The sequence below is a fragment of the Phalangium opilio genome, unplaced genomic scaffold, assembly GCF_054372755.1.
Source record: "Phalangium opilio isolate 3A_F unplaced genomic scaffold, DU_Popi_V2 ptg000352l_1, whole genome shotgun sequence".
NCBI lineage: Eukaryota > Metazoa > Arthropoda > Arachnida > Opiliones > Phalangiidae > Phalangium > Phalangium opilio.
This window is the reverse complement of record NW_028324228.1, coordinates 4,793,782-4,815,654: the sequence shown is the minus strand read 5'-3', so window position 1 is coordinate 4,815,654 and position 21,873 is coordinate 4,793,782. Positions and strand designations below refer to the sequence as shown.

The 21,873-nt window shown below is 36.7% G+C and overlaps 2 protein-coding genes across 2 annotated transcripts; one reads left to right on the top strand and one right to left on the bottom strand.

Annotated features, from left to right (window-relative positions):
- Positions 1 to 1,202: 1,202 nt before the first annotated feature.
- On the bottom strand, positions 1,203 to 2,231 carry LOC149607096 (uncharacterized). The gene has a single exon (XM_089860502.1). It carries the CDS (start codon positions 2,193 to 2,195, stop codon positions 1,203 to 1,205), a length of 993 nt encoding a protein of 330 aa, XP_089716628.1. The 5' UTR covers positions 2,196 to 2,231.
- A 3,202-nt stretch (positions 2,232 to 5,433) lies between these two features.
- Positions 5,434 to 12,677, top strand: LOC149607095 (uncharacterized). The gene is made up of 11 exons (XM_089860503.1): positions 5,434 to 5,729; positions 6,951 to 7,022; positions 7,096 to 7,328; positions 7,448 to 7,561; positions 7,620 to 7,896; positions 8,360 to 8,436; positions 10,501 to 10,608; positions 10,671 to 11,201; positions 11,317 to 11,412; positions 11,473 to 12,080; positions 12,484 to 12,677. The coding sequence occupies exons 3-8, from the start codon at positions 7,290 to 7,292 to the stop codon at positions 10,869 to 10,871; spliced, it is 816 nt and encodes a 271-aa protein (XP_089716629.1). The 5' UTR covers positions 5,434 to 5,729; positions 6,951 to 7,022; positions 7,096 to 7,289; the 3' UTR covers positions 10,872 to 11,201; positions 11,317 to 11,412; positions 11,473 to 12,080; positions 12,484 to 12,677.
- The last annotated feature ends 9,196 nt before the right edge of the window (positions 12,678 to 21,873 follow it).

The following is a 21,873-nucleotide window of genomic DNA, read 5'->3' as shown; positions in this document are numbered from 1 at the left end:
CGAAGTAATTCACAATCTCGACAGCTTTCAAAGCCCGATGTTAGTTGCTTTTGAACATGTTCCAAGAGATAGATTTGAAATCCCCACGCATTCAAATTCTATTGGTTGTACTCCTTGGAATTTCAAGAATTCGTCCAAAAAGTTTACTTCTACAGAGTCAGTTTTATTGAAGGTATAGAACTTTTTTAATTTTTCTTTTCTTTTTAGTTAAATTTTTCCATTTCATTTTTTAGCGTAACCAAGTTACTATTCAGGGAGCTAAGGAGCTTGAAATAAAAACAAGAGATCAATCTGATTCCCAAGAATGGAAGGAGGCACGATCTAGCAGATTGAATTATTCAAATTTTGGATCTATTTGCAAAAGGAAAAACCAAGTTTGGACCAAAGTTGGCGTCAAAAATATTATAAAACCAAAAGATATTGGGCATCTCAACGCAATAAAATATGGAAAACGATGCGAAATTGTGGCCAAAAAAAAGTATCAAGAAACAATGCATAGATTGGGACACGATGTCACGGTCCACTCTTCGGGGTATATTGTAAACCCTGGTAAACCATGGCTGGGAACGTCTCCCGATGGTCTTGTTGAATACCCTGCAGAAGTGGAGCCTTACGGGCTCATTGAAATTAAATGCCCCTGGTCAATTAGGGATAAAAACCCCACTGAAGTTTTAAGTGGCGATTTTAGGATTAAAACGATTAATGGAAAACTTGTGTTGAAAGAAAATGACGATCATTTTCATCAGATTATGGGGCAGATGGCGTTATCGGGATTACCATGGTGCGACTACGTAACATATTTTCCTACAGGATTGATAATTGTAAGAGTACGTTTCGACCAAGAAAAATGGAAAAAGATGGAATCGATCTTGAAGAATTTTTATTTTGCTCACGCGCTGCCAACCTTATCAAAGGAATAAGTATTTAAGTGATAAAAATGGGTTAAATGCCTAGCTAAAGTTCCTAAATATCTGTGATATTTTAGTTCCTAAATATCTGTGATATTTTAGTTCCCTAGAAAAAAACAAAAAAAAAAAAAATAGGAAAACTATTCAAAATAAAATTGATTGTTGAAACATACACCATTAAATTTCGATACTTATACATACATTTTTAAAATTTTTACAGCTAGTATTCTCTTAATTATATAAATCCATATTTTCAAGATCATTATCATCTGAATTAAAATCGTTCCCGTATGGTTAGTCATTTACAACGGACATATTTTCTGGTTCGAAAATTTCTTCACAATCATCCGGCTCATCGTCAGTAGTACGGCTTGCATTACCCGGCTCCAAAATTTCTTCGTCAAATTCCTCCAGCTCATCATCAATAGTAGCGCTTGAATTACCCGGCTCCAAAATTTCTTCATAAAATTCATCATTTTCCAAGGAGCTGTTGTTTAAATTTTGTTCATTTTCTATATTGACAATGAGAGGGCTTTGGAAGTTAGATATAATCGCTATAATAGTCCACAGCTGATTAATGACAGGCGCAAGAGTTAATGGAATTGGACGATCAAAGATGTGGAACCCTCTAATCCTAGCAATTCGCCGCTCAACATGGATGCGAAGGGCTGCAATCTTTTGGGACTTTTCGAGTTCCTCCTTCGAAAACTGGCCTTTTTCACCAAGGAATGGTGGTATATTTAATTTAATGCCTTTTGGGTCTAGCAACTTTTGAATCAAAAAACCTTTATCCGCCATCACACTATCATTTTGGTTGAAGTTCAGTTTTAAAAAACCACTTCGCCGGGTTATTTCTTGGTCGGAGATGCTGCCTGTGAACAAATGAGAGACGAAGGTGACGTAGCCATTAGGACTTATTCCAAGAAGTCCTTTGTAAGTTGTGGTGGATTTGTAGTTTGAATACGAAGCAGACTGCAATACCAAAGACTTTGAGGCTTGGCATTTAAGTTCTGTAGCATCAATTATGACGCGAGTGCTAGGATAATCTCTTTTGAAACTTTCTGGCATAGTTGCGTCAACTTGTTCTCTTGTAGGCCATAGATTTATTTGTCCTAAGCGAAAGTACATGAAATTTATCCAAGTAACGCAATAATTGGACGCTGTGCTTGGTGAAATACCGAAGCGGTCTGCTAAATCTTTTAAAAAAAGGCCGAGTCGCAGACGCATCAAAACTAGAAGAAACTGATCTTTCACATTCAATTTCTTGTTTCGACCTACAGGTGACATTTTTGGTTTAACCCTCCCACCATTCCAAAAGTTGATGTTTTCTGCATTGGGACCTGGATTAAGCCGATTATATAAGGCCATAAGTTTATCATAACAAGGCAGGCCAGTGTAAAATAATATATCCTTGTTGTTATCCTTTATTCTGTCTATACTAGGTTTAAGCTCATTATAGCTCTGCTCAGCAATTTTGGCCCTATGCTTTGCATCAAGTGAATCCTTTTCTACTTTTTTGAGTTGATAATTTTTGATAGATACTTTCAAGTTCAGTTCAGCGATGCACGCTTCTAATTCTTTCTCTTTTGCTTCCAACTCTTTCGCTTTCGCTTCCATCTCTATCACTTGCGCTTCCAACTCTTTCACTTTCTTCGAACATTCACAATTACAATAAATGGCTACGGATGACATGTACTCCTCTGTTGAAGTGACAACCGTGATCATATCTGATACCATATCTTTAACAACAGATTCATGATCTTCAGTATTATTTAAACTTTCAGCCACCGTGTCTGTAGAGTCAACTATTTTGGTACCAGTGGTAAAATCCCACGTAAATACCGAAGGAACCGTCCCTTTCTTCAGTATATTCTTGCCATTTCCACGTCCAGGGTCATAATCAGACCTTTTAAAATGTTTTGAACACACATAAATGTACTTTATTGGTTTATAAATGAAGTCTCGGCGGCGGATTTTTTTAAGCCAAAGCAATCTCAAGGATTTGTTTTCTAACGAAGGTAAACTATGGTAGGAAATCTGAAATAAAATTGACAATTATTGGGAGTAATTTAAACTCACTTAACTATACTTACAGATTTAGAATTTCCTTTTTGGGTACAGTTCAAAACAGAACAAATCTTGCCTGGGGGGCACCTGGGACTCATTTTGACTAAGGCTTAGCACTCCAGCAATGAAAATGCTTTATTTACAATGATTTAAACTATATTTTTATGATTATCAAGTAGCATACGTTACTAATATTTAAAATTAATGATAATTATTTGATTAAAATAACAGATCTTTTAACTAAATGACTAAAAATACCTCAACCATCAAAATTTTGGAGCCATATTTCATTTTTTAACTTTTTTTTAAACTACGGTAGCGCCGCCTTTTAAGAGATCCGCGCATAACGATCTTATCCCCGCCCCTGGAAGTTCGTCTTCATTTCCGAATTTGTCTATAGCGCACAGAAATATTCCCTAGACCTCCGGGGGACCGTCCATAAACTACGTCACACTCTTAGGGGGGATAGGGTTTGTAAGTTTGTGACGGTCCGTGACGAAGGGGGGGAGGGGTCCTTCGATGCGTGACGTCACATTTAAAATTAATTTCATTGCGAAGTCAGTAAGAGGTCGATTGACACTTTCACTGCAGAGCTAGTTTACACGTACGCATAAGGACTGCTAAAAGTAGTGTTAGCTTAAACTCTCTAATGTCACGGTTTTTTCGCCACTAGCATTAGCGAGGATCAATCGGATCCTCCATTCGATTTAAATGGTTGGTTTTTTTCGCACATTTTTAAAATCTGAATCCCAAGCTCGATTAGCCTTAAGGCTTTCAAGTGACAATGTCGAAAACTATGAAGTGTGCCCCTTTAAAGGGCTCCTTCGGACCCTTAGACACGTGGCCCCGCGGATTTCCATCCCCTCTTCATAGACGATCTTCCTCAACACTTTGCCCCACCGATTTCCGACCCCTACCTTCCCCGAATTTTCCTCGCTGTTTTTGCGCGTATTCATCCGCGGATTCCGCGGCTCCTTCCGCTCTGCTTCCACAAGGCTACCTCCCCTCTACCATACAGTGTGAAGACTGAAGAGAATGGCAGAGAGCCGTTTTTTTTTTAATAAAGTGTAACGGACTAACGGTCGATATGTCGTGTTTAAATTTAAATGAAGATAATGCGGAAAGACGTCGTTCTCTTCAATTAATAAGAGAAAAGTCGAAAGTGTACCTTTTAGACGCTAAAAATGACTGGCAGAATAGTCTGGAAAAGTGGGTAGGCATTCAAATAGGCTCAATAGATAAAACCGTTAGGACTTGGGCAAAGGCCCAATATTTTCCCGCGTGCAAAGAGCCCTCGGAGTCGGAGAAATTTCTCTCAAAATTAGCTAAAAGAGACGCGCGGAAGACAACAAGTATATGCGCCATCCCAAAAATTAATTCTTATTTTGCTGATCATCTGTTGGACATACACAAGAGGTTTTGCACCAATTGCTATTGTGAAAAAGGTAGTATTATGATTATAAGCATTTATTTACTATGGGCTTTTAGAAATAACTTCGCTATTCCAGAAACGCTTCCCCAGATTTTATGTGAAAGCGAAGAAGAATTCATGGCCCGAACCGAAGGCAATGCAAATTTTCTTTCCCATTTATAGCTATAATAATAATGGGGTTTTTATATTTATAGAAATATCCCAATTCTTGAAAAATGAGCAGAGTATTATTGACTACGGGAATAAAAAATTCCGGTTTCTGATCTGATTGAGAAAACAGTTTACACGGGGCCAGTTCTCAAACTTTTTAGGCAGTTATCGTAAGTGATAAACTATCGTTTCAGTCTCGCAAGATATAAATACCGACCAATAAACATTAAATAAATTAGTGGGTGTCTCGCAATTTTGCTCGTGCTTATAAAAATCAAAATGGTCAAAATTTAATTTTATAATTTTTTATAAATTATTTAGACTAATTGGGTATTTAGGTCTCATGCTCTCATAGAAAGCGGGGGATTGACACTACCCCTTTAATCGCTTAGTTATCGTTTCAGTGAGGATATTCTCCCTCAAATTAGGGATATTGAAAATGAAGCCAAACAGCATATTCATGAACCATCGTCGGTCCATGCTGATTTTTCAGGTTAATACTTAATATTTTCTATAATATTTCTAGTTGATGTGTGACGGTTTGTATTCATTTCATATTCTCAGTTGTAGAAAAGAAAAAAAGGGATGGAAGTATCATTCAGGAAGTTCTCCCTCAAATTGGGGATATTGAGCATGACGAATGTTCAATACCCGCTTGTGAACCCACTGGCCCAGCTGATTGCTCTGGTTAATACATAATTTTTGCCATAGGGTTCCTATGTGTGTTGTGATGTTGGTTTGATTTTCATTTCGTATTCTCAATGGCAGGAAAGGATGCTATTTTCATTGAGGAAATTCTCCCCCAAATTGAGGATATTGAACATGAGGAATGTTCAACTCCAGCCAATGAAAATTTTCAGGCCCCTTTTGCTGGCATAGTGAGAGATCAAAATTTATCGATTACGTATATCACACCAAACAAGATTGACAAAAGGGGGACACGAAAAAGGAAGCGCCTTTGGTCAAATGAGTAAGTTTTATTTTAATACGTGTAGGTATAGGCTAATAGCAATACTAATTGTTAAAATAATTAGGTTAGAGGACAATGAAGAACTTGAGAATGATTTGGTTGATGAATCTAAGGTTTCACAAGCCACTAAACTGGTATGCAGCACGCCAATCAGCAATGGCAAAAGGGTTTTACGGCAGATGAAAAGCCCTTCCTTTAAAACGTAATGCTTTGTTTGGACACTCAATTATAATTTAATCATATTATATAGGGTGTTCCGAAAATGGTGGTACAAGCGTAGTTTCACCGGTTCTATGGGCCGTTTTAAGAAGTAAATGTTCTACGACAATTTTGCGTTTGGGCCCCTGTTTAAAAGTTAGTAATTGAGTTCTTTTTGGATGACCCCCGAATTTGCGAAACAAAAGTCAATAGAGTAATTTCGGTTGAGAGGGGGAGTGAAGTTAGTGAACCTTATATCCCCTGCTTTGGGGCAAGTTTGTGTTAGAGAATACTATTTGCCCCCGGCAGGGGGATATCACTAATGTAAGAGATAGATGGTTATGACGTTGCAGTGTATAGGAAAATAAATTATTCTATGCTAAATTAGCTTTTTTTTGGTCCATTTTAAAGGGGTTTAAAAAATCCATGTTGAAACTTGCGCGTGAGAGGAATGAAAAACAATTCTCGCGCTTTGAAGATTAGTGTCTTTGAGAAAGGAGCGAAGTAAATTAATTCAATTAATGATTGCCTGTTAGATTAGCCAATAATGCACGAATTGAAACAATGTATTGTTAAATTATTGCCGTAAATTTAACAATACATTATTATAAAACTATGAACGGTACCCACATATATTAATAGAATTAAAAAGGAAATCATAACCACTCATTACGCAGTAAATCAAAAAACTACCAGGACCGTGAAGGGTGAATTCAAAACTCCCGCACCGGATGACACGTGATCTAATGCGCGGTTTCCTGTATTGATTTTCCGATTGACAGAATCAGACCTGAAGATGCCTTTGTAGAAAGAGCGAAACTAGCCGTCTCCGTTTTTAAAAAACGTTTTTATGATTTACTGCGTATTGAAAGTGGTTATAATTTCCTTTTTAATTTTATTAATATACTTGGGTACAGTTCATAGTTTTATAATAATGTATTGTTAAATTTACGACAATAATTTAACAATACATTGTTTCTATTCGTGCATTATAGGCTAATTTAATTTACTTCGCTCCTTTCTCAAAGACACTAATCTTCAAAGCGCGAGAATTGTTTTTCATTCCTCTCACGCACAAGTTTTAACATGGACTTTTTAAACCCCTTTAAAATGGACCAAAAAAAAAAAGCTAATTTAGCCCATAGAACCCGTGAAAGTACGCTCGTACCACCATTTTCGGAATACCCTATATAATATTTGATGTTAAATATGAGTGATACTTCAGCCCCATTTTTGGCCTCAATGATTCGCCCATTTCAAACTGTGCAACTGTGGGAAATGAAAGCTTTCGAACAATGTTAGTAAGAAAAAAATCAAAAAACCAAAAAGAAAAGTCTAGCAAAATATTACGGTTATGTTGTCCGTTCTAGGGCTACGAACGGTACTCCCTAGACCCTGGATTTTTCATTCAATGAAGGAGAACCCCTAATTGAAGATAATAGCGATGTTGAAATGAACTGTTTTGCATCAACGAAGCAATTAGAAAAATTAGTTAAGACTTCCATTGGTGCAAATTGTAAGATTGAGGGCTGCGGTAAAGACCTTTTGTACAAGTCATATTTCAATGGTGCTACATTTTGTGTCTCTTGGAGATGCAAAAAACGTAAAGACTATCACTACCAGAAATGGGAATCTATACCGGGGAACATAAATCTCAAGCTGGCAGCTGGTTTACTCTATTCAGGATGAAATATTTTTTAACACAGATTATTTTATTTGCAGTTTCACAATTTATGTAAACTGTTAAATTTGAAAGCCATTGGCACAACCACGTTGATTGACAAGCAAGTTAATGAGTGTTACCCTTCAATAATGCAATTCTGGGATTCGGAACAAGTAAGCAAGGGTAATAGATTAGATTATAAAATTTCAGTTCATTCACCTATTACTTTAGCTGTCAATGCAGGCAAATAGAACAGACCCTTTAATTATATCTTGCGATGCGAGAAATGATTCTCCAGGCTACTCTGCCAAGCATTGTACATACACTGCGGTAGATTTGAAAACAAAGAAAATTGTAGCAGTGGAATTCGCCGATTGTAGGCTGACAGGCAACAAAAGCCCTAACATGGAGGCTCTCCGCTTTCGGAGACTGGTAAATAAATTGGAAGTACACTGCAACATAGCAGAAATTGTGACAGATGGTCATCGGGAAATTAAATCCATTATGAGTAAGAGTTAGAATTCTACGTGTTTGTATTCCATTTCTGTCAGATTTCTTTAACACTTTCAGTATGTGTTTGCGTCTGAATTGACCTATATTTTTTGTTTTTCTACACCTATCTCGCATTAACACAGTTTTGGAAGGTTTAAAGGATAATCCTATACCACTGAGCACGAGGGTAAAAAGGCAAAAAAAGCCAAAAATCAAGTGATTTTGATTGATTTTCTCTGTTAATTGAAATTATTTGGAATTGTTGTCCAGTGGTTTCAAAGATCAGGAATGGATAAAAAATATTTAAAATTCGGTTCATTTTCCTTTTCACCCTCCCTTTAAAGTTAAAATAAATAAAAACATTTGGAGTTTCGACCAAATAAATGTTTAATAAGATATGGCATATGGACGCTTCTACCATGTTTTCTAACAGTTTTGCATTAAATATCAGATTTAATATTTGATATTTCATTTTTTAGGGAAAGAATACCCCCATATCAAGCATTCGCATGACATTTGGCATGTTGCGAAAATCTTGAAGAAACGCATTGCAGCCGTAAGCTTTGGAACGTTTTCCTTTGATTCTGCTTTTTACCTCTCCGAGTGACGTATGTCACGGAGAGGTTCTGTAACGATCGTGTGTGTCTGTCTGTGTGTCTGTGTGTCTGTGTGTGTGTCTGTTGTTACACCCACGTGACCGCGTTCGCAGTTTCCAAATCGGAGCAAACGTGTTCGCCATTTCCGAACTGCTTTCACAGTCACGGAAATGGCTACTCTACTTGAATTCTCACACCACCATCTTCTGATCTTTGTCCATCCCACACGGACACCAGTCTGTACTTACTGGCTTCTAATCACCACCATCTTACGGCCTTCGTCCATCCCACATGGACACCAGTCTGTACATACTGGCTTCTAACCACCACCATCTTCTGGTCATTGTCCATCCCACATGGACACCAGTCTGTACACACTGGCTTCTAACACCACCATCTTCTGGTCTTTGTTTTTGTCCATCCCACATGCACACCAGTTTGTACTTACTGGCTTCTAACACCACCATCTTCAGGTCATTGTCCATCCCACATGGACACCAGTCTGTACACACTGGCTTCTAACACCACCATCTACTGGTCTTTGTTTTTGTCCATCCCACATGGACACCAGTCTGCACACCTGGCTTCTACTCCATCGTCATCGTTGGGTTTAAGACATTCGCGGCGATCAGCTAGGGTTACGAGAAACGTCTAGCCTCCCTAGGGTGGGTTGTCCACGATAGGTTTTCGCAATTGCGGTTGTTCTTGCTTTTAGCTGTAGTTCGACACCCTTATATACTACCTATTTGAATAAGGCGAAGCAACCGGCGTATGCTTCATTTCAAACGCCAATATTAGTCAAGTCTCTCAAGAATGTTTAATTGTTCTTTTTTAAAACGATGTAACGTTCAATAAGGCGAATAACTAACGAAGAAAATGTTAAATATTAATTATATTTATTTTAATATTTAAGATAATCTTGTTTCTCAATTCAAAATTAATACGGAAAGAGTTAAAAAGCAGTCTATGTTTTTGTCTGTGTGTGTCCGTCCGTTGTTACAGTAGTGCGCTGCGTTAGAAGTTCGTTTTGTTTTGATGTGTAAAGGAATCCTACAGAACCATAATATTCCCTTTATCCTTAATATAAAGTGAATATGTGGAAATATTTTTCGTAATTATGATGTATTTAGTACTTTTGTAGCTTTAAAGCTCTATTTCATTTTGATATTCCAAAGATTTTTTTTAATATTATTATTTAAAATGGATGTTTATATATTACTTAAGCTATACTACATCTGTTTATAGCATAATCCTTTCTAAAGTGAATACAAGCACAACGCTACTATGTTGGTCAAATGAACTTTTATTTGTCAATAGGCCTAGTGAACCAAAAAGTAAACGCTTGGGTGTGGTTTTCGTTTCTGTAATGCAGAGACATTAACGGTTCAGAGTGAGCCGAAAGTTAAATACACTTTTAAATAATTAGGCTTAGATTATATAATCATGGTGGAAATCTGGGCCGCGTTCAGCAGAGCCCAGCGCTGTGAGCAGTGTCCTACATAACGGGATTTGGTTTTTGAATTTTGACGTCACGGTGCTTAGCGCTGAGCTAGCGCGGTCTTCAAAGGAAATAGTCGGCTCTTTGGATAACGTGACGTAAAACGCATAGTTCTCAGCTTGGCGAAAAAACCATGGAGGAATTAATACAAATAGCTCTATGGGACTGTAACAATTTAATTGGCGTGAAACCAGTTGATCACGCGAGAATTTTAAGAGATATGTTAGTTTCTAATTTTAATTATAAAAGTTGTTATCTATCTCTATAAATATGTTATGATACAATTTTTGTTAAGCCTTGGTACCTTGCACGCTTTAAATCGGATGATTTTAATGTGTACAAGTATATCATTATTGGATGTAAAATGTCGTCTGATTTACTGTATATTTGCTATGCTTTGTATACTGCTTTAATATTTCATAAACATTTCCATATCTGGGTAAATAAGTTTGTAAGTAGTCGTCTTGACTCGGAGAGGTAATATTTTGGTTTTCCCAACTTGTATAATAAATGTCATACTGTGTAGGTCTCCAAACAAGAAGGCTGCCATGTATTAGCCGAATGGATAAACGATATAATTACACACTTTTGGTGGTGTGGCAAAAATTGTGAGAGGGACACCAACACCATGATAGTATGGAATATTATTGAAGTTTTTTTTCATTTGTACAAAATGTACAAAAGGCCTTTTTTTAGATGCTGTGGGTTTCAATTTTGCACCATGTGCAAAATATTCACAATTTCACTTATGGAGAATGCAAACATGATGAGCTTGATCAAAATGATAGGACAAAGCCATGGCTAAATAAAGCCAGTATCGCATTTACCGAGTTGCAAAAAATTGCGTCGTGCGCAAAAGGCGGAAGTTTGCGCACGCCCTGCCTTTGCCTGTACTAAATTGCGTTGCGTCCGACGTTTATGAATTCCACCTTTAAGCTATTAGCGAGCATTGAAATAATGAATAACACTGAGCATTGTGGAAAAGTTTACTCAAACTTAAGTTCTTCTAAGTTCAAGAAACTTTGCCAAACCAATACCCGATTGTCCTAAGCCTTGTCACGGGTAATGAGCGGGAAAATTTAAATATTCGAATAATTTCGGGTATTAAGAAATTAAGTTTTCGGGTATCGGGTCGGGTAATTTTCAGGTACCGGGTACTGGCACAGGCCTACTAGTAACGCCCAAGTCCAAAGAAAAAAATGTATTCCACTGGTTTAGGAAACCAAGGTTACCTTAATTTTTATGGATTTAATCTAGTCAAAAATGGTTCTCAAATTGCTAAAAGGCAAAACTGATGAAAAAAATATATTGAAAAACAAATTTAATTGGCATGAAAATTTAGGTGGAAAGGATATATAGCAAGGAATATTTTGGCCGTCCTTGACCATAATAGTAGCCTTTCTCGCCCAGTGGCGACTAATAAAAATGGAACAACTAGGTAAAATTAATATAATTAACTTTTCTTTCTCAATTTATAGTTGACATAACTTTTTCCCAGAATGAAGTCGAAGTTTTCGAAATCTACGTCGAGATGGACTGTTGTCCCAGTTAAAATACCCAAAAGACATCAGCAAGCAAGAAATCTTATGGAACTTACAATGTCGCGCGAAGTTGTTCGCAATGTTTTGGATATGTTTCCAGAAGACCCTGCCATAACGATGAATAGGAAGAACATTGCTAAGGTTCCTTGCCCTCCCAGACATGAATTGCTGGCTGATCTTGCTAAGCATTGCAAACTTGTAGAAAAAACTTTACCAGAAATTAATTTGTAAATTTGAAAAAAAAATATATATATATATATAGTCGCTGCCTTCAAGTTAAGGTGCTGAAAATCATTAATTGGCGTAGGTAGCTCCATTCTAAGAGAATACAATGTATCTGCGGGTTTTTGTTAAAGTTTGCAGAGAGCCACAGTCTTAACTTTTTAACAGAATGAACTCGTTAAAAACAATTATGAAAGAAAAATCAAATGTTTTAATTTTCAAAGATGAATTTGTGAAAACCACCAATAATAGCCCCCCTAAAGATAACGGTTTTGTTTATATCCTGTGTAAATACCATTTGGATTTGGATACCTTACTCTAATTTTCCATACTACGCAGGAAGGTATAACTCGCCGATTCCCTTGGCCAAGCTTACCCCATTGCCAATAAATATACTGCCTATAAGCAGCATGCCTGTATTTTCTATTAGCATCGCCATCCTCCTGGAGAAGGTGCACTAAATTTTGTCTCATTTCCATTTGGATATCCAATACTCCTCTATTCAAAATTAAATTTTCCAAATCTGGGCTATCTGTCATGCACCCAGTATTTCTTCTCCTCGAGCAACATTTCCTCTCTTCTGGTTTTGGCATCTCTTGGCAATTGCCACACTTACACCATGGGGCATCATTTCCTTCATCTGGGTTAGGTGGTGGAGGGTCAACAATAGGGATGGGATTTAGTTGTGGAGGCTCAATATTATCTGCGCTTAATTGATTAACAATTTTTTCCCATGGTTCTTCAAGGTCCTCTGAAGTTTCCAAATACTTCATTATCCTAATGTTGGGGTTATCATCTTGGATTTTTTCAATTAATATTCGGAGCTGCGCTGCTGTGAGGTTTTTGAGATCTACACGATTGTGAGTCTCACTCTGCTGAATTATATGAATTACGTTTACGATCGATACATTATGGAATAAAATCTTGTAAAAACATTGAATATTCTCTTCTAAATACCCCAGAACAAGTTACTTATAGGAAATCATTAATGTGAGCTATCACGCTCAAAAATCTAAAGTCCCGCAGATTTTCTTACAACCTTATTATCGTACAGAACGGACAGGCCATTTATAGACTAAAATTTGTAGCCTTACCATCACCAAACTAGTTGTCACCTTTCTCCAGAGTGAAATAAAACAAAACAAAAAAATGAATACCTCTTTAGCTACAATGGAAGGCGTTGGGTCGTTAGGAATCAAAGAGGCTTCTTCTACATTGTTGGATTGGGGTACTTCATTATCAATTTGTTTGGGCCTACTGGCAGCAGCATGATGGGGAATTTTCGAGTTCTTTATCTTAGGGCGACCGATTCTAATTCTTTTCCTTGGGGGCTCATTACCCATACCACTACCACCTACGCATACATCGAGTTTGCCATTACAGCACTCCAATTTCTCACCACAAGTACATAAACTTGAGCATTTTAAGTTTTCCGTTCGGCATTGGCAAACATTTCTATTTTATTGCTTAAGCAATTGGTTCTACAAGAACAAGGCATTTTGATCAACAGTACAAAGTATTGAAAGTACTCACTAACTCAATTAACCCTAAGCTAGCTACGCCAAGGCTTAAAATCTTGGAATAAAAAAAAACACGAGGCAGACTCAAAACTAGAGAAGCTATAATTTATTTAAGCAATAGATGGCGATCATAGCAGCCAACTCACGGCTTCAAGAAATTGTGTCCCATTTCCACAAAAAGTAGTTACCTTAAAAAAAGGGGGATACTTTCTATTCACTCCCCTCGTAGCTAGAAGAGGGGATGGAAATCCGCGGGGCCATGTGTCTAAGGGTCCGAAGGAGCCCTTTAACTACGCTTTATGGAAATATTTTGGAAGGTTATAAAAAAGCACATCCATACATTAAAGTTCTAAAGCTCAATCAAGGGCAAACGATATTTGTTAAAGCTTAAACAAAAATAAACTTTGACTTTCAAGTCGAGCAAAACATTTCTGAGTGGAATCAATATCATGCCTCAAGAAGAATCTCTTTAAATTAATCGAATTGAATTGGTAAATTAAGACAAATCATAGTTCGTTGAGGGGGGTTAAAGAAATATGACGTGGTTTTCAGGGGAGGGGTGTTAGAAAACGTGACGAAGCGTGATCTGGGGGGGACGGGGGTTCAGAAAATGTCATTTTTTGCGTGACGTAGTTTATGGACGGTCCCTTGCGCGCAAAAATATTTCTAAAACTGTGCACAAAAAGATTCCACTGACCTATGCACAAAATATTCTATTGGCTTTTGTATAAACATGTGACATAGACCTGTGCACAAAAAGATTCCACTGACCTATGCACAAAATATTCTATTGGCTTTTGTATAAACATGTGACATAGACCTGTGCACAAAAAGATTCCACTGACCTATGCACAAAATATTCTATTGGCTTTTGTATAAACATGTGACATAGACCTGTGTACAAAAATATTCCATGGACCTGTGCACAAAAACATGCCGTGGACCTGTTCAGAAATATTCCACACCCATTTGCACAAACATTTTCCCTAGACCCGTGCACAAACAGATGCCGTAGACTAGCGCATAAACAGATTCCATAGATTTGCGCACAAATATATTACGTAGACTCGTGCACAAATAGATTCCACAGACTTGTACACAATCAGAAGTCACACGGTTTTGCACAATCCGATGTTATAGACTTGTGCACAAACAGATGTCATATGCTTGTGTAAAAACTGATTTCATAGACCTGCTCAAAAAGAGATGTCATCGACATTTGCACAAGAGATTCCGTAGATTTGTGCACAAATATATTTTGTAGACCTGTACACACACAGATACCATAGACTTGTGCAAAATGTCGAATATTTGTGCAAAAACACATCCCTTAGACTTTTGCACAAACTGATGCTATATACTTGTGCACATTCATATGTCCTAGACCGGTGTACAAAACAGTCTATAGATTTGTGCACAAACATGAGTCATATACCTGTACACAAAAATATTCCACGGACTTCTGCACAAAAACATTCCATATACCTGTACACAAAAATATTCCATGGACCTCTGCACAAAAACATTCCATATCCCTATGCTAAAAAATTTCCTTACCCATTTGCACAAAAATATCACGTTCACCTGTGCACAAAAATATCACGTACACCTGTGCACAAAAATATCACGTACACCTGTGCACAAAAATATTCGGTATCCATTTTCACAAAAATATTCCGTACACCTGTGCACAAAAATATTCCAAATCCATTTTCACCATAATATTTCGTACACCTATGCACAAAAATATTCCGTACACTTGTGAACAAAAACAGTTCGTACACCTGTGCACAAAAATATTCCGAAAACCTGTGCGCAAAAATATTCCGTACACCTTTGCATAAAAATATTTCGTACACTTGTGCACAAATAGAGTTCACAGGCTTGTGCACAAAGAAATGTCGTAGACTCGCGCAAAAAGAGATGTTATAGACATGTGCACATCAGATTCCATAGAGTTATGCACAAACATTTTCAATACCCCTATGCTCAAACAGATTTCAAACCCTAATGCTCAAAAAGATGGCAAACCCTAATGCTCAAAAAGATTGCAAACCCATTTGCACAAAAATAATCCGTAGACCCATGCTCAAAAATATTCCGTAGACCCTTGCTCAGACAGAAGTCACTCGCGTGTGCACAAACAGATGTCATAGACTTGTGAATAAACAGATGTCATAGACTTATGAATAAACTGATGTCATAGACTTGTGAATAAACAGATGTTATAGACTTGTGCACAAAGAGATGTTATAGACTTCACACACAGGTGTTATAGACTTGTTCACTCACAGGTGTTATAGACTTGTTCACAAGCAGGTGTTTTAGAATTGCTCACAAACAGGTGTTATAGAATTGCTCACAAGCAGGTGTTATAGAATTGCTCACAAACAGGTGTTATAGAATTGCTCACAAACAGGTGTTATAGACTTGTTCACAATCAGATATTTTAGTCTTGTGCACAAACAGATGTTTTAGTCTTGTGTACTGTACAAACAGATGTTTTAGACTTGTGCATAAACAAATGTTATTGACTTGCGCAAAAAGAGATGTCATAGAAATGAGAAAATCAGATTCCATAGACCTGCGCACAAACAGAAGTCCTAGAACTGCACAAATAAAGATTTTTCACTTGGGCACATAAAGATTCTTCAGACTTGTGTGCACGTAAAGATTCTTCAGACTTGTGTGCACGTAAAGATTCTTCAGACTTGTGTCCACGTAAAGGTTCTTCAGACTTGTGTGCACGTAAAGATTCTTCAGACTTGTGTGCACGTAAAGATTCTTCAGACTTGTGTGCACGTAAAGATTCTTCAGACTTGTGTGCACGTAAAGATTCTTCAGACTTGTGTGCACGTAAAGATTCTTCAGACTTGTGTGCACGTAAAGATTCTTCAGACTTGTGTGCACATAAAGATTCTTCAACTTGTGCACATAAAGATTCTTCAAAGTTGTGCACATAAATATACCATAGACCCATGAACAAAAAATTCCATACTCCTGTACTCAAAAGGATTCCATGCAGATTTGCACAAAAACATTCCGTAGACCTGTGTAAAACAATATACCATAGGCCTGTGTAAAACAATATTTCATAGGCCTGTGCACGAAAAGATTCCATAGACCTGGAAACAAAAATATGCCACTGACTTGTGCACAAAAAGATTGGATACGCCTCTGCACAAAGAGATTTTATACCCCTTTGCACAAAAATATTCTGTAGGTCTGCGCTTAAACAGATTCCGTAGACTTGTACACAAACAGATGTTATAGTTTAGACTCGTGAAAAAAATTTAATTACTAATAATTGGTAATTATCTTTAATTGCTTATTTTGTTTAATTATATTTAATTGCATATTTTGTTTAATTATATTTAATTGCATATTTTGTTTAATTCAGTTTAATCTGTATTTCGCAACTAAATTATTTGGACGCGCAAAAGTTATAATGACAATTAAGCTAGCTAATTGCCCTACCAATTTGATTATCCGAAGTAAAACGACGTAAGTCCTAGAATGACTTTCTTTATTACTTAACCCAAGCAAAAAAGTCTTAAGTTCCACAGTTTAAAGGTAAACCACGTAATTCGGAGCAGGTACTTAAAACTATTAAAAACAATACTTAAACTTTGTTTTTCTTAATGAAGCAAAAATTGGCGCCCACTATAAAAATGGGGCTTTCATTTAAGACCGTTTTCAAATCTATCAAACGTATAGTTATTTTTGTAAGGGTAGTTACAAAATGGGTAAGTTTGGAAAATTTCCCATGTTATTTCTATGGAGATTCTCTAGTTTTTCGCCGAAATCTGTGATTAATTTTATGGAAATGAAAACCAACCTTAGCAACTTTATGCTTTATAAAATAAACTATTGGATGGATCATCTTGAAATGTTTACCACATATTAAGGGCCCGGATTTTAGTTCAGTAAAAAATTTCAAAACAATAAACTTAATACGAAAAAAGTTACAACCAATCCAAAAACCTTCCTTATACATTAGAGCCGTCATCAGGCCTTATCTAAGGGAGCTACCGCTCCCTTAGAATTGATCTTTGTGGATTAATTTTCAGGGTCGATTGGAACCTTTCTTCCACTTCTGTTTTATATACTCAAACTATACACAGTATTTTCAAAGTGAGTGATTAAAACGCTTTGATTTATTAACAAATTACGAAGCATAAATTGTTAATTTTACGATGGTTTTGGAAATTTCATATCTTCATGTTTAACACTCCAAGTTCATTTTTGGATAAAAAACTGGAATATTTCACTCCGTCTGCTCCCTATGGAACGACCACCTCGCCGCCCCTAAGAGAGTCACGTCCACTTCCTTGTCCTTCTTAAAGGGTATGAGAAGCTTCGTTTGAAAAACCCCTGATTTATATAGCAAAAGATAGAATTCTACAGGGCCGGTAGGCACTTGTAGATATGACTTGATACCCTTCCGTAATGTTAAAGAAAAAGTCACACCTTTTAGGGTTAGCGTCCCATAGAAAAAGCATTAAAAATGTTTCGTTTTTTTAAGGCAATTGTCATAGGGCATACGGAAAAAGTATAGCGAAGTTAGTTTTCGGAATACTTCTAAATTAACAAGCATTTATTAAATGGGAAACTTACCTGTTTCGATTTTTAATTATTGAAGTCTAAGTATTGTACATACTTTAACTAATTAACAAAGTACATCAAAAAAGTACTTTTGGGTCAGAAGTCAGCCTAATCTTATAGCGCGCTAACCGCGCTTAAACCTATTTCTTCATTTCGTTCTCATTGACAACTAGAAAGGCCTAGGTTTGTGGGTGCTAACAAGTTACGTTGACATATTGCAAATGTTGGCTTTCTTGCTGGTTTTCCTAATTTCTTAGCAGTAGACGCTAACAAATTACTGCGTTATTTCATCCGAGCTTGAGCACCTTTATATGTATTTTCTAATAGACCTAAAAATAAAATAAACAAGCTGGCCATATATATACGCCCGTTAAGGGGCAAATTGAAAATGAAGCAAGCGCCATCTAGTGAACAGAAATACAAACTCAAAGGTGACATTTTTTCATTGGCTGAAAACATTCTGACACTAAAATTCTGCCTCTGCGCATTTCTAAGCGAACCAATAAGATCACCCCTCATTCGTGAAAGCCCGGTTTAGAAACTCGTATGGCCGTTGTAAATTTTGAACGAATTTATTTTTAGGTGTATTAACTGTAGCACCCTTAATAAGAAATACGTCGTTATCAGGTCGAATTTTCGTCTAGAAAAGTAATTCAGGTAAATAATTACAGTTAATAGAGGTTTTTATATCATTTAAAGTAAGCTTTTCGACGTTCTTTACGGCCAAGGCTTAAGTTGTATTTTAGTTTGTCTATGTAATATAGTGTTTATAGTGTCTTTCCTTTTAAAGATTATAAGAAAGCAAATTTCTAGCTCTGTTTTGGAATTACAAAATACGTAGTCTGCTTCGATTCATGCTACAAATTCCAACCCTAGGGCCTAGGTTTTTCCCTACTTAATACTTTATTCACTTGCGACTAAATGTGCGACTCTTTTTTGGAGGCGGGCTCAACCGCCTCTTTTATGATTGGTCGATTTATCTTAATATAGTAGTGCTTTTACGTTGGTCAGACGCAGGCATATGGCGATATAGTGGGTGGTACTGTAAAATTGTCAAGTGAAGGTCTTAGCGGGAAGTAATTACAGAGCGTTAAGAGCCGTTTTTCCCTTTTATCCCATGGAGTGTCTTTACTGGATTGGTAATGAGAGATGCCATAGTTGGGCTAGTATTTTGGTGATTTCACGTTATTCTGACGCAAGTATGCCTCAATCCTAACTAATATTTTATTTATATAGTGTGTTAAGCGTCTTTCTAAGTTTAGTATGTAAATAGGAACCCCAACCCCGGAAAAAAATCCCTCAACACTTCCAACCAGATTATTTTAATTGAGTTGTAAATGAAGCAAGCATCAAAATTTTGGAACAGGCTTCAAATAATTTGGGAAGCAAATGAACGTAAAGGCAAAATTGTGGAACTTTACGCGAATTATTTGGAAATAAATGGTAATATTTCGAAAAGGAGTCATATTTTACAGCAATATTTTGGAAAAGGCGTCATATTTTTACAGCAATATTTTGGAAAAGGCGTCATATTTTACATCAATAATATTTTGGAAAAGGCGTCCGATTTTACATCAATAATATTTTGGAAAAGGCGTCCGATTTTACATCAATAATATTTTGGAAAAGGCGTCCGATTTTACATCAATAATATTTTGGAAAAGGCGTCCGATTTTACATCAATAATATTTTGGAAAAGGCGTCCGATTTTACTGCAATATTTTGGAAAAGGCGTCATGTTTTACAGCAATATTTTGCAAAAGACGTCAAATTTTACAGCAATATTTTGAAAAGGCGTCATATTTTACAGCAAAATTTTGCAAAAGGTGTCTTATTCTTTTTGAAATATCTAAACACAAACAGCGATATTTTGTAAAGGGTTTCGAATTACCAGGGAAGAACTAAATACAATTAGAAATTCCAAATATATGTATGGCTATGCCGTAATGCGTGGCACTCAGCGTTACCCGAGAAACACCACTTGGAGGAGGCCACACTTCCTTTCTCATGGAGAGTTTTTTATGATATTGCTGTGAAATTTGACGCCTTTACCAAAATATTGCTGTAAAACCTGACGCATTTTCCAAAATATTTCTGTAAAATAAGACGCATTTTCCAAAATATTGCTGTAAAATATGACGCATTTTCCAAAATATTGCTGTAAAATATGACGCCTTTTCCAAATATTACCATTTATTTCCAATAAATTCGCGTAATTTTCCATAATTTTGCCTTTGCGTTCATTTGCTTCCCAAATTATTTGAAGTCTGTTCCAAAAACTTGATGATTACTTCATTTACAATTACAACCCAAATAGAACGCAACCTTTTCTGAAATATTTCTCAACTACAATCCGCCTTTTCCAAAGTTTTGATGATTACTTCATTTTCAACTCAAATATAATGCGCCCTATTCCTAATTTTTTTCTCAATTAAAATCCACCTTTTCAAATATTATTAGGTAGGGTTAGGTTTGGTTACTTATTAGCTAATTTACCACCTTTTCCAAAATTTCTGTTTGCGATTAGGCCTAGTTACTTAAAAACCAATTAGTGCCTTTTTTCCCAAAATATTGGTTTACTTTTAAATACTTCCCAAAAGCTAAATGCTTTTTTTAGTTAGATATAGTGCAATCCTACCCTCCCGGTGGTCTAATTAATCAGAATCAAGTGTTGGTTGGGTTAGTTAGATAAAGTAAAATCCTACCTTTTTACTATTTTTTCCGAACTCCCCGTGGTCTAATTAGTCAGTAACCGCTGTTATTTGAGTTAGTTAGATAAAGTGCAATCCTACCCAATCGGGAATTTAAAAAACCGCCTACAAAATCGCATTCTCTGGTTGGAATTGTTGAGGGATTTTTTTTCCGGGGTTGGGGTTCCTATTTACATACTAAACTTAGAAAGACGCTTAACACACTAATATAAATAAAATATTAGTTGGGATTGAGGCATACTTGCGTCAGAATAACGTGAAATCACTAGAGTACTAGCCCAACTATGGCATCTCTCATTACCAGTCCAGTAAAGATACTCCATGGGATGAAAGTAAGGGAAAAACGGCTCTTAAGTTCTTAACGCTCTGTAAATAGCCCTTTTCGCATGTCGGAGGGTAAAAGTGGGGGAAAATGCGAGGCGCATGCGTGTTAGTAACAACGTGGATAAAATAGCAGACTACGGTCTTAGCCTCCGCGTATTTCCTCATTACTTTAGAGGCATCAACTTTGCCATTAAATCTGATCATTTTCGATACATTTTCTTGATTTTTTTCTTAGAAATTTGAAAAAAAAGTGTAATAAAATTCATTTAAGCCAGTGGTTTTTTAGTTAGTTCAATTTTGTAGCATTGTTCAAATATTTTTTTTTCATATGATTCTTAAGCCTTTGCACTATGCCTGGATGCTGTGTTGTGGTAGTGGGTGGGATGCAAGAATCAGTCATATAATGTAAAGAGGGAAGGTAAAACAGAGGAAATTAAATTTCACATAATTGTTGTGAAAAGGAGAACGAGTTATAAATCGAAAATGTTGGAACTCCAAAGACAGTAAAGACAGGGATATGTAACATGCATTTCGTTAGTGGGTATCGGACCCTGGTCGGGAATCGGCGGCCCTCGCGGGGAAAGCGCTCTTTTTTTGAGGGGGTTGCTCTCGTGGTTTTGCCCGGCGCTGCTTGGATACCGACATTATTTATGAAGCCGACACTAAGCCTTGGTTATTTAGGGAAATATTTTCGATATTATCATCTTTTAAAGCTTCAATGAGCATGAGTTTTCGCCAGTAGGATTTAAATATAATTCCCATATTTTTACAAACTTCTTTAAAATCCAATATTTTTAGTTTATCACAGTTTAGATTCAAATTTACTCCGTTATCTACAATCCCAGCTATTTTCCCGTAGGCCGATGGCGTCGTCTGCTATTTTATCCACGACGTACTACAAGCGCATGCGCGCATAAATTTGCGAAAAGGTCTAACACCCACTGTATCGCCATATGCCCGCGTTGCGTTCTTCGCA